The sequence below is a fragment of the Lottia gigantea genome (assembly GCF_000327385.1).
Source record: "Lottia gigantea unplaced genomic scaffold LOTGIsca_110, whole genome shotgun sequence".
Lineage (NCBI taxonomy): Eukaryota > Metazoa > Mollusca > Gastropoda > Lottiidae > Lottia > Lottia gigantea.
This window is the reverse complement of record NW_008707002.1, coordinates 461,908-475,249: the sequence shown is the minus strand read 5'-3', so window position 1 is coordinate 475,249 and position 13,342 is coordinate 461,908. Positions and strand designations below refer to the sequence as shown.

General features: G+C 34.0%; 1 protein-coding gene across 1 annotated transcript; it reads right to left on the bottom strand.

Moving 5' to 3' along the window:
- Nucleotides 1–2,055: 2,055 nt before the first annotated feature.
- LOTGIDRAFT_171148 (hypothetical protein) lies at nucleotides 2,056–12,087 on the bottom strand (the record flags this gene model as incomplete). The annotated part of the gene is made up of 5 exons (XM_009047332.1): nucleotides 2,056–2,115; nucleotides 2,172–2,275; nucleotides 7,710–7,905; nucleotides 8,149–8,217; nucleotides 12,079–12,087. 5 exons carry the CDS (start codon nucleotides 12,085–12,087, stop codon nucleotides 2,056–2,058), a joined length of 438 nt encoding a protein of 145 aa, XP_009045580.1.
- Nucleotides 12,088–13,342: the final 1,255 nt, after the last annotated feature.

Below are 13,342 nucleotides of genomic sequence, written 5' to 3'. Positions count from 1 at the left end.
ATACACACATTATAAAATCTACACTGGCTTTTAGTGTTTAGTCACCTTGTAAAAAATACAGTTTTGTACCCTCAGATAAAATAAAACGTATATCATTTTTATTTGTTGGTTTCAGAGAAAGAGTTAAGACAGTAATTCAAACAACTCTGTCCCAGCACTCTGCAATTTAAACTATTCCAACTGTCGAGTGTTGTCAAAATTCTAACAGATCAGATACGAGCACAATATTGGATCAAGCCCCTTACATCAATTGACTAGGTCTCATTTCAGGACGTCGATACGTTTATCTATTGTCCCACTAACATGCATGTCTTACATGAAATATCACTCGATATAGGTCAAGTTTTTTTTAAGGGAATAGAAAGTTTAAACAATTAAAAAATTTATGCATTTGACATTTTGAAATGTCCCGTCCCTCAGACTACCCAGGGTGAAACGTGAAACATAAAAAACAGAAAATCTTTCAATGAGTTGGAGTGAATAGTGGTGGATTAAGCGGTATTCTGCATCGTGAAATTTAAAAATATTGAGACCATTGTCGGAGTTTAATTTGTGTATTAAACGTGCTGTTTCTGTAAAACGGACTGAGAAGAAAGTTAAGCCGGCTATGAGATGAGAATATGATAAAACAGGTTTAAATACCTCTATATACCTTTGTATCTCATGATTTTGACCTATATGTAATAGCGGTAAGTGTCGCATGCGAAGCAGACCATGCTTACTATTTTTGAAACACCTGATGGTAATTCTCATAGTGAATTGAATCATGTTGGTGATTTTATAAGGACAGTAGGATATATTTAGTCTTTACAATAATGACCAGCTGGATAGAGAGATTTACCGCTGAATTGTGGGTCAATGAAGACGATCAATGTATTCTTGAAGATATATATTATAGCTGACCTATAAAAGTGTCCACTCATCATAATACCCAGGTTTGTGTTATATTCGGTGCACTTGTAACATTTCAATAATAACATATTTAACATATCCTGTCTGGCAATTACGACTACACACGAAATCTTGAAAACTGAGAACGATCGTCTTAATCCTGTCTTAAATTCTTTCCTCGACCTCTTCAACTCTCGTCACTGCACTGGGTGATACCGTCTTCATACATATTTTGAAAAATAGAAGATTAGACTAAGATCTACCACAGATACTAGTGTGTCTATTGTGTTGGTTGGGTCGGGATCTACTACTGTTTTGATGGGTGCTTTAAGGATGGGAAGGAGGGTAAGAGTTGGGGTTTAGTCAAAAATCTCTATATTGATATCTTAAAGTTTTCTTTTACCGGACAAGGATCACAGAGATACGTTTCATTATTTAAATTACTGTTCGGTTCTTTTGAAAAGTTAAACACAATTATCAAAAATGTACTGGTGGATTGAATATCTGAAACACGTGTTTGACATTGTCGTTCGGATGGGACAATAAACCTAGGCCCCGTGTGCTACAGGCTGTGCATGTTATAGATCCCTCGACAGTAGGAAATCGAAAAAGAGCAGGCTAATGCCGCTGTCCTGGCAAAATTTCCCTCACTGCACCCTACATGGCGTTGCCTGATTTCATTAGCCCATAAGGTGCAGAAAAGTAGGACGTAAAACTCCATTCATTTCATTTTCATTTTGAAACACATGTCAGCAGCATGAAATGAACTCACGTCAAATAAAAGAAACATTCTATCCGATCATCTCAGCTAAAAATAATCTAAATCATAAAATAAACTATTATCTCTGTATTATAAATTATATGGAGTATTTTTATAAGATATAAAGACTGAAGGCATAAGATGTACATTTATAATACAAGTTTATAATAATACAAGTTTATAATAATTTAATCATAAAGGAAATTATTTCACTCATTTAAACGATCTTAAAGATTCTATTAGAAATATTTTACCTAGTCTGAATTGAGATGTATTATATATATTGATACACCTATTAGTTTTATAAGATGTAGTTTAAATTGACGTAGTGAAAATATCACAATGTTTTCTGTTTTTATTTTAAATTCCTCCACTATTGATAAGGTTAAACAGTGTGACATATTTCAATTCAAATCTATTTTTCGCTCCCTTGCCACACTGTGACTACAAGCCTGATTTCTCAGCTAGCTATAGAAATATTTAGACTTAGTCCTTTTAAAATCTTCAAAAAGTGCCTTACCTTGAGTACAAGTTTCCCCCGTTTACTAAAACATAAAAATTTCTTGGTTTCTTTCCCCTGAATTCTGATTGCTCCTCCCGCCTCTGATAAAAATGTTAACTGAGCTGAAATAAAGAGGAAAAAATAAAATAAAATAAAAGAAATTGTGATTTTTAAGACCAGGTGTAAAACAGACATTGAAGCGCCTCGATAATTTATGAAGATTTAATATTTAATGATATAATTACTCGAGGCCCGTTGTCGCACACATAAAACTGATTAGGTAGTGATTATAATAATCTAAACAGATTTATGACAAGCTATGTAGGTATAAAATCTCTGAAACTACACGTATAAAGAAAGACCAGAACTAGAATTGGAGTTGCTGACAGCCAAGTCGACTGAGATATGGACCAATAGGATGTAAAACTTCACGCAAGTTTTATAGCTATATAGATCTACAGTGCAGAAGGACGTATTCGGTAACGGATCTATAGGTAATACCCACTGTTACAGATCTACTCTATACAATATATATAGATAGCTACAGTGTAGAAGGACGTATACGGTAACGGATCTATAGGTAATACCCACTGTTACAGCTAGTTGATGACAATATATATAGATAGCTACAGTGCAGAAGGACGTATTAGGTAACGGATCTATGGGTAATACCCACTGTTATAGATCTACTCTATACAATATATATAGATAGCTACAGTGTAGAAGGACGTATACGGTAACGGATCTATAGGTAATACCCACTGTTACAGATCTACTCTATACAATATATATAGATAGCTACAGTGTAGAAGGACGTATACGGTAACGGATCTATAGGTAATACCCACTGTTATAGATCTACTCTATACAATATATATAGATAGCTACAGTGCAGAAGGACGTATACGGTAACGGATCTATAGGTAATACCCACTGTTATAGATCTACTTTATACAATATATATAGATAGCTACAGTGTAGAAGGACGTATACGGTAACGGATCTATAGGTAATACCCACTGTTATAGATCTACTCTATGACAATATATATAGATAGCTACAGTGTAGAAGGACGTATTAGGTAACGGATCTATAGGTAATACCGACTGTTACAGCTAGTATATGACAATATCTATAGATAGCTACAGTGTAGAAGGACGTATACGGTAACGGATCTATAGGTAATACCCACTGTTACAGATCTACTTTATACAATATATATAGATAGCTACAGTGTAGAAGGACGTATACGGTAACGGATCTATAGATAATACCCACTGTTATAGATCTACTCTATACAATATATATAGATAGCTACAGTGTAGAAGGACGTATTAGGAAACGGATCTATAGGTAATACCCACTGTTACAGATCTACTCTATACAATATATATAGATAGCTACAGTGTAGAAGGACGTATTAGGAAACGGATCTATAGGTAATACCCACTGTTACAGATCTACTCTATACAATATATATAGATAGCTACAGTGTAGAAGGACGTATACGGTAACGGATCTATAGATAATACCCACTGTTACAGCTAGTATATGACAATATATATAGATAGCTACAGTGTAGAAGGACGTATTAGGTAACGGATCTATAGGTAATACCGACTGTTACAGCTAGTATATGACAATATCTATAGATAGCTACAGTGTAGAAGGACGTATACGGTAACGGATCTATAGGTAATACCGACTGTTACAGCTAGTATATGACAATATATATAGATAGCTACAGTGTAGAAGGACGTATTAGGTAACGGATCTATAGGTAATACCGACTGTTACAGCTAGTATATGACAATATCTATAGATAGCTACAGTGTAGAAGGACGTATACGGTAACGGATCTATAGGTAATACCCACTGTTACAGATCTACTTTATACAATATATATAGATAGCTACAGTGTAGAAGGACGTATACGGTAACGGATCTATAGGTAATACCCACTGTTATAGATCTACTCTATACAATATATATAGATAGCTACAGTGTAGAAGGACGTATACGGTAACGGATCTATAGGTAATACCCACTGTTATAGATCTACTCTATACAATATATATAGATAGCTACAGTGTAGAAGGACGTATACGGTAACGGATCTATAGGTAATACCCACTGTTATAGATCTACTCTATACAATATATATAGATAGCTACAGTGCAGAAGGACGTATACGGTAACGGATCTATAGGTAATACCCACTGTTATAGATCTACTTTATACAATATATATAGATAGCTACAGTGTAGAAGGACGTATACGGTAACGGATCTATAGGTAATACCCACTGTTATAGATCTACTCTATACAATATATATAGATAGCTACAGTGCAGAAGGACGTATACGGTAACGGATCTATAGGTAATACCGACTGTTACAGCTAGTATATGACAATATATATAGATAGCTACAGTGTAGAAGGGCGTATACGGTAACGGATCTATAGGTAATACCCACTGTTATAGATCTACTCTATACAATATATATAGATAGCTACAGTGTAGAAGGACGTATACGGTAACGGATCTATAGGTAATACCCACTGTTATAGCTAGTATATGACAATATCTATAGATAGCTACAGTGTAGAAGGACGTATACGGTAACGGATCTATAGGTAATACCCACTGTTATAGATCTACTCTATACAATATATATAGATAGCTACAGTGTAGAAGGACGTATACGGTAACGGATCTATAGGTAATACCCACTGTTATAGATCTACTCTATACAATATATATAGATAGCTACAGTGTAGAAGGACGTATACGGTAACGGATCTATAGGTAATACCCACTGTTACAGCTGGTATATGACAATATATATAGATAGCTACAGTGTAGAAGGACGTATACGGTAACGGATCTATAGATAATACCCACTGTTACAGCTAGTATATGACAATATATATAGATAGCTACAGTGCAGAAGGACGTATACGGTAACGGATCTATAGATAATACCCACTGTTACAGCTAGTATATGACAATATGTTATTCTAGATGATAATTATTATAATAACAAGTTAACATGCTGATTCTGTTTCATATTAAAAACAGTTTTAAATCATTGAAAATAGACCTGTAGATAGACTACAGCCCGACTAGACAATAAGGGGATTGTTTAAAATCCTTTCACCTCTCTTCATTCAGGTAAAAAACAGGTAAATTTAAAAAAATCAGTCAGATCAGATAGCAGGCTGGTGAGAGACAAATTTCTTGTCTAATTTTCATTCACCGGTCACATTTAACAAGTAGCTCATATCTCACTCTCTTTCTGTCTCTCGGTCTCGGTAGGTCTCTTTCTTTCAGCAAGTCTCGCTCGGTGTGACTATATAATAGTCCAGGTTTACAGATAGATACTCAGCTGTTTCAAACGAAAAAATGTCTTCAGACTGCTTGCTTAGCTTCTGGCTTGTCCTTGCCTAGCTTCTGGCTTGTCCTTGCTTAGCTTCTGGCTTGGCCTTGCTTAGCTTCTGGCTTGTCCTTGCTTAGCTTCTGGCTTGTCCTTGCTTAGCTTCTGGCTTGTCCTTGCTTAGCTTCTGGTTTGTCCTTGCTTAGCTTCTGGCTTGTCCTTGCTTAGCTTCTGGCTTGTATCAGCTTGAAAAGTATGAATAACTTTTCACGTGTTTTGAAAGAAAGATCAGGTTTCTAAAGTTAGACGACTGAAAATTCCAGTTTTAAATAGTGACTTTCTAGAACAACACCAATAGGTATTCTAAACTTTCTAATAAAACTTCCACCATCAATATTATCAATCTCAACTGATTATATAAAATAATTTTCTTCATATTAACATAATGGGATCGTATCTTTATTTTCTAAGAAAGAATTGAAACAACTTGACATATGTAGATAACAGTAGTGTGACGCCTGTATAACATAACTAACAACTGACCAGCGACCATTGACTAGAGATGACCGACTGATAAACAGTTAAAACACATCCTAATAGGATGATTGGGGACAAATAGTTCAACATACTGATCTTATCTGTTATTCTATTAGACAATTCTCATTCTAAATACATCTCTTTCATTGATCATTGGATAATATCTTTCCTGACCCACGAGCCGGGGCAATGACTCACCAAGGTCTTTATTGTTAAAGAGTGGTCCAAACAAATTATTCTTTAGGCTTTGAATATATTAGAATAGGGTATTCAGATATATATTAAGAATTGATCAACAGTCTAAAATCGCGAACGTTTAGGCTAACGCCGCTATCCTGGCCACATCAATCACCTGCAGATAATGGTGATGTCTTATGCTATTCTTTGAGGACTTCGGTGAAAGTATTCCAGTTATTTTATCGATAAAATCGTAACTATTTGACCAACTTCGACTGAATAGTTTACATAAAAGGGTAATGAAGCACAAGCTAATCACCTAGCAGAAAGACAGAGATAGCTTCAGTGTAGGTATACCAGTGCTTTTCTTACGTTGAACTCATAACGATTCTATTAAGAGTAATTAATGACTTTAGGACGGTGATTTGTTAGATTGAGTAAGAATGATAAAGACTGGAGGAGACCAATTAACATGCTATCACCAGACCAAATCTTACCGTTCAGACTTTAACCTCATCTTACTTCTGATCTAACACATGATTCCAGAGTTACCCCACTTGGCAGAAGAACAAGATTCTGGGATCCTGATTGTGATTCAAGATGGAATGGTTTCTATTAAAGAGGTCTGAGTCAGCCCCGTCGCCAGGAATAAATTCTCTAAAAGTCAAAAGAGTAAGCAATTCTACTAAGACATATTAGAGTTCGAATCCCATCTGAAAACTCAGGCAGACAAAAGAATTAGATTTTGGTGATGTAAACTGGCTATTGAAAGAGTTTCAATATCACTTTGTAATACAATGTTGCATTACGTCTGACGTCATTTAGTAAAAAAGAGTAAAGGTTTACAACATAGCATTATGATAAAACTGAATACGACTCGAGTATACCTTTATGATAAAAACGTTCAGCAAGAACAGAAACTGGTGAAAACTTGAGGCAGATTAGCCAAGGCGTGAAAAATACAATAATTTCAACTTTCTTTTAAAGACGTCAATTCTATTTGAGAATTACTTAGCCTAATTAACCTTTTCGAGTATATACCAATTCTTTTACTGATCCATTGACTCTTTCTTGTCCTTACTGGTGATTTATAGAGAAAACATCGTACTGGCGTCTCTGGATTTCTTTTGAAGATGATAGTGAAACGTCTTAGAGGAATTTAAATCGTCATTATTTACCTCATAATATTGGTTTATTACTTACATCAAATCTAAAATATTTCCCTGGTCTTCTACAGTTTTACAATTCCAGTAACCTGCATCTTTCTAATGATTTAACTCAACTCAACTTAACGTTTGACGGAAGTTTGACGAAAGTTCGATTAGCACCAAGTTCAACAATCAGCGCTCTATCCTCTATTCTCTGGGGCAATCATTACTATTCAACAAAAGGCATTGGCACAGGATTAAAGTTATGTTTACAAGGTGCGAAACAGTAGGACAGCAATTAAGAAAGGCATACTTACAATAAAGATTGTTTGGTTTGCCCCGGGCATTAACCCGGCCTCTTCTCTTGCCGAATTTCATCTGTACATATTTCTGAGTGCACTCGTTCTTTAATAAATAATTCAGTTTGTACGATTCTCCTCCACGAATAACTCGTCTTTCTTCTTCAAGTTTTCTTAAAATTCTGGAATCAACAACACCGTGTGTACCATGAACCTATAAAACAAATAGACACGACTTAAAATTCTGGAATCAACAACACCGTGTGTACCATGAACCTATAAAACAAAATAGACACGTTTTAAAATTCTGGAATCAACAACACCGTGTGTACCATGAACCTATAAAACAAAATAGACACGTTTTAAAATTCTGGAATCAACAACACCGTGTGTACCATGAACCTATAAAACAAATAGACACGTTTTAAAATTCTGGAATCAACAACACCGTGTGTACCATGAACCTATAAAACAAATAGACACGACTTAAAATTCTGGAATCAACAACACCGTGTGTACCATGAACCTATAAAACAAATAGACACGACTTAAAATTCTGATTAGAAATTACAGGACGAAAACTCTAATATATTCATCTTATTGTTATTCACCAGATACTGATTTATTTTATTCTTTTAATTCCAAAATCTAAAAGTTTTAATATTTTAAGATAATCCACAAGTAACACTATTCTATATTGGGCTAACTAATGAAATTTGAATATGAAATTACAAATCTGTCATCACACTATCAGGCTTGATCTGAACTTTTTCTGTAAGAAGTCCTTCGAAACTCATACAAAATTATATCATTTTTTAAAAATTATTTTATATTTTAACCTTTCTGAGCATTTAATATTATTTACAATTATTTATCATAGATAATTATATTCTAAAACTTGTTCTGTATTTAAGTAAAGTGTTTTTATTTGGGTGGTAAATGTTTATCAAAATCTTGAGTTTGATTTTAAGAGCAATTTTGATTTTTAACAGAATAAGTTAGGTACAGACGTCTATTGGTCTTTTAGTTAATTCAGGTATTTCTACAATAAGAGAGTAAAGTATACTTTAAGTAGCATTCGTCAACTAAAATTACCCTCTAACAATGTTTACACAAAAACACTGGGACAAAAACTCGGCTGAACTGTGACTGTAGAGGGAGTAGGGATACTTAATACTTTTTGAAATAAGATAAGTATGTGAGGGTTATAGCCCGGGGGCCTGGGTGTTAATATGACGACATTCTATGGATACTCTGAAGGGGGTATATTGTATATCAGGGGCTATAAAGACCTGATAATAAAGGTGTAAAGAAAGAGGTCTGGATGTTACACAGTTGGAGATGTCATTGTCAGAACGTTTCTTAACATCTTTATATCAGATTAATAATAGAAATAGTGAAGAGAAAGGCTCGATAAGGATCATCTAATTCAATTGAAGAGCCTATCTCTTCTCATAGATAACAGTTTACAGTTCAGACACTGAAAACGGCATGATACATAACTAGGGGCTTCAAGATCAACTGGGTACATGGGTTTCATTCTGTTTCGGGCTTATGTTCGTGGAAAGAATGGTTTGTGAGGGTGGGGTGACCTTGACACTAGAATAGAAGGTACGGGGGTGGAGGGGGGACGGGGGAGGGGGAGTGGAGGATGTTCTTAGAACATCTCTGGAACTTAATACCTAAATGATATTTTTGGGTGTGAGTGGGGGGGGGGGGGGGGGCGGTCGGTTGCGGCAAAACATCATAGTATTTGAGGGATTTGGGGTTTTGACCCAGGACCAGTTTGTAGTCGTGATCCAAGATATCATTGTTGTCAAATATGGTGGTATCTTTCTTGTGTAGTTTTAACAGGAGAAACTGCAATGTTATTAAAATTTTAAATGACCTCGACAAATTTTATCACAGTTAGAAAGAATTTACCAACAGAACGCGAAATTAAAAAATATCAAATCATTAAAAACTCGTTAAACCTTTATAAGTCAGTAAGTTAGAAATACACAAAGAACCATAACTCCTCCCATTCATTATGAAACTTACTCAAATATGAACAAAGTCAACTAAGATATAACTCTAACGGATTTGTACCGAAATATCTTTTTTAATATCCAACTAGAAGATGTTTAAAATTTACATTCAATTGGAAAGAAAAACAAACCTGAATAGACAAAATGTTGAAAGAAAAACTTGAAGAATTTAAAGAAAAACGCCCAAAAAGTTGAGCAACGAAAATACGGGAGTACTATAAGTGGAAGGGTTGAGTTATAATTAACTTATTTTTAAAGGTGTCATCCCATATAGATCCGATGATGGTAATAATCAAAATGTGTTCCCAAAGTCATATTTAAAACATTACAGGGACTTCAATATTCCAAAACAATGTATAAAGTATCAAGATATTGTACAATTCTGCAACTTGGAATTTTGTGTTTTTCTCCCTCAATTTTCCTTTAAGCCCTTTTGAGAAACCTTCCTGATCGAGACTTATTAACCATTTTCAGCTAAATTGGCTCATTTTCTACCGGGGCATCACCTTTTAAGTGAATCTATAGATATATATATACAGAAATATGAAAAAAATGTATGTTTTTTTGTGGGATGACACCCTAAAATATATATTTTTAGAATAGTTATAATAGATGAAGAAATATAAACAGTAAAAAAAAGGAATTTGGAATGTTTTTAGATGACCAACCAACCAATAAATTGTTATTATATTTTAACAATAGACAGTCGTATATAATATTACTAAAATATTACAATTACTATAGTTATAAATACCAGTACGACTCAAATATACACCCTTCTTCTCTAGTGTCCACTAGCCCAGTTCTTCTGGAATTTATCGTGACACTATCATACACTGACGGTTCATTAAAATGTTTAGTGATAAATATTACTAAGTATGTTAAAACTAACAAAACATTACTAAGCTAACCAGTCCTTGCTTCGGACCTTGGCCAGTGCTTTCTATGAGTTAAATTCTTATTTCACCGTAACACTAAGTTTTCAATATGATAAAGGTGCAGTTCGTAGGAACTGGCGGGGGAAAAGAGTGTATGCTTGTGACTGGGCCATAAACAGATGTACTAATATTTGTGCAATTTAAAGATCTCTCGACGGTTTGAAATCGAAAAAACATTAAGCTAATGCCGATGTCGTGGCAAAATTTCCCTCTTCGCATTTGACCAATCGGAGGCAGAAAGTGAAATGCAAAAACAGTTGGACGAAAAACTCCTTGTAATGTCAAAATTCTTTAATACATAGTATCATAGACATCATAGGTCACACTGACAAACTGTAAATATTTTTAAAGAAAGGGAAGAAAGGATTAGGAATGATAATTAGAGGTTGTAATTAAAATTAATTAGACCATGAAATAGTAGAAAATAGATAAGGTATTTAAAATAGTCTCCTTTTCTTTTCATCAGATTTTAATACAAATTAACACAATGTATTCAACGATTGGAAAATTACACTGAAAATGTTTGTTTCTTTCAAAATTACTGGATCAGATCAGAGATTGAGAGCGAGGGAGAGCGAGGGGCCACCATCTTGACACATCACCTGGTTTTCATTTTATTTACCTGAGATTTCGAACCTATATTTTGTATTTTACTGACAAGCGAAAAAGGGAAAACACCAAGGTTTTGTGAATCAAAGTTTTATGACAAGAAACGAGAGAAAAAGTTCAGGTATGATAAAATTATTAATCAGTAAATCAAATATCTTCCGCCTTTACAGGATTAGGATTTAGTCCCCCTCTCTCGACATTACAAACTTTGTCTTATACCTTGACTGCAATATTAGCAATAGCTTGATATTATGAAGCCACTCTCTAGATGGCGTTAAAAATGTCAACTCTATTAGGGTGAAGTCAGTCTAATTCACTTGAATTTCAAGGTGTCAACTCGAGTGGTTTTAAAGTTTGAATAGCCTCGTGTTGACAATTCCATCATTCAGTTATTATCATACTACTGTAGCTCATTAATATTCATATACTCTACTATAATTCATGAATATGCAAATTAGTTTAACCGTAGGGCATTAACAATAAAACATCATAAAATATTCACACTTTTTTTCACTTATTTCGTCAAGGTTTAAATTCTTTATGTTTGTTTATTCATCATGAATGACACGATATTTCTACAATTTTTTAAACTTCTGATGCAAAAGTTTATGTTAATATTTTAACTCCTTCAGCCCTCTACCCTTGTTAGCACCCCCCACGTAGCTACTATCTCCTACAATTCTGCACCTTGTTACCCTCGCTAACTAGTTGTTAATCCTGTTAAACTCTCTCTTTCTTACTAACAATACCCTAGGTTTTTATTTTATTATATTTTAATTCTAGAAGTATGAACAATAATTATAAATACTATACCCCAACCATGTCGACTCATACTAATATCAGATTTATATTTCCACCCTTTATTCAGTTATTACTGCAGGTTTTAACAAATCTAAATCATACAAACAATCTACAGATTGACATGGAAATATTAATATAATAAAAACAGAATTTATCAAAAATAAATATATATTAATATGTTGTTATTTTACTATTATAATATTTTCAATTAAACCTGGGGGGTGAACAGTTCGTAGGGTAGGGTGAAGAATTAGCTGGTCGTGTGAGTTTCTATAAAAACTAGAATATAACAGTAAGGTGTGAACATAGTGAAACTTTATCATACATTGTTGACGTTTCCTAGATACAAATTGATTATTTATTTAATTCATTAATATTAATACTAATCTTAATTATTCTTTACACCCTCTTGGTTGGCTTACTGTGTTGAATTAGTGGCTACCGATTGAGATTTTAACTAGAATAGATTTAAGGGATTGATCAATCAAATGACTGGAACAATAAAATCATATTTAAAAAATCAGGTCTATTCCCCCTCAGTCAAAATGATGTACCTAATCGTGGTAAGAGTAAGATTTGTCTAAAATACGTCTTTATACAAGAAAAAACACCAAACTATCAAACTTATAAAGTTTAAAATGAAAATAGGTATTCTCTAACCAAGATAACCTCTCAAATTCGACCATGACTTATGCTGGTTAACACAGTCTGACCGCCAGATAGTCCAGGTTGACCAGTACAGTAACCCCGGGTGTCCAGTCATTATTATTCATAGTGTTATATCATTAAAGTAATTTACATATGTTAAAAGTTTATTATAACTTAATTATACCATTTATATCGTATTTACATATTACAGACTTCACAGTGTTGAGTATACTGGTCATATATTTCATTCATAAAACACTGGTCGGTATGTGGACCCTCTGAATGGGGTGCAAAATAATGACCAAGCCATCAACATGAGTTCAGTGTAATAATCTAAATACCAAATGAACATTATTAGCTATTATGGACACTCTGAAATGGTGTAGATTTCAGGCATGATATTGCTATTATAAACTAATACCAATGTTGTCTGTTTCTCTGAAAGCAATTGAAGGTGTTTTCAGTTCAGGACAAAAACCATACGGTCACAACACTAAAAATGTAAGACAGTTGTGAGATCTATTTGGCTGTGAGTCGAGGTGAAAGACGCAGCAAACCGAAAATATACAATAATACAACAGAAAGCTGAGAGCAGTCCATATGTTAACAATACTAGAAACTCTAACAG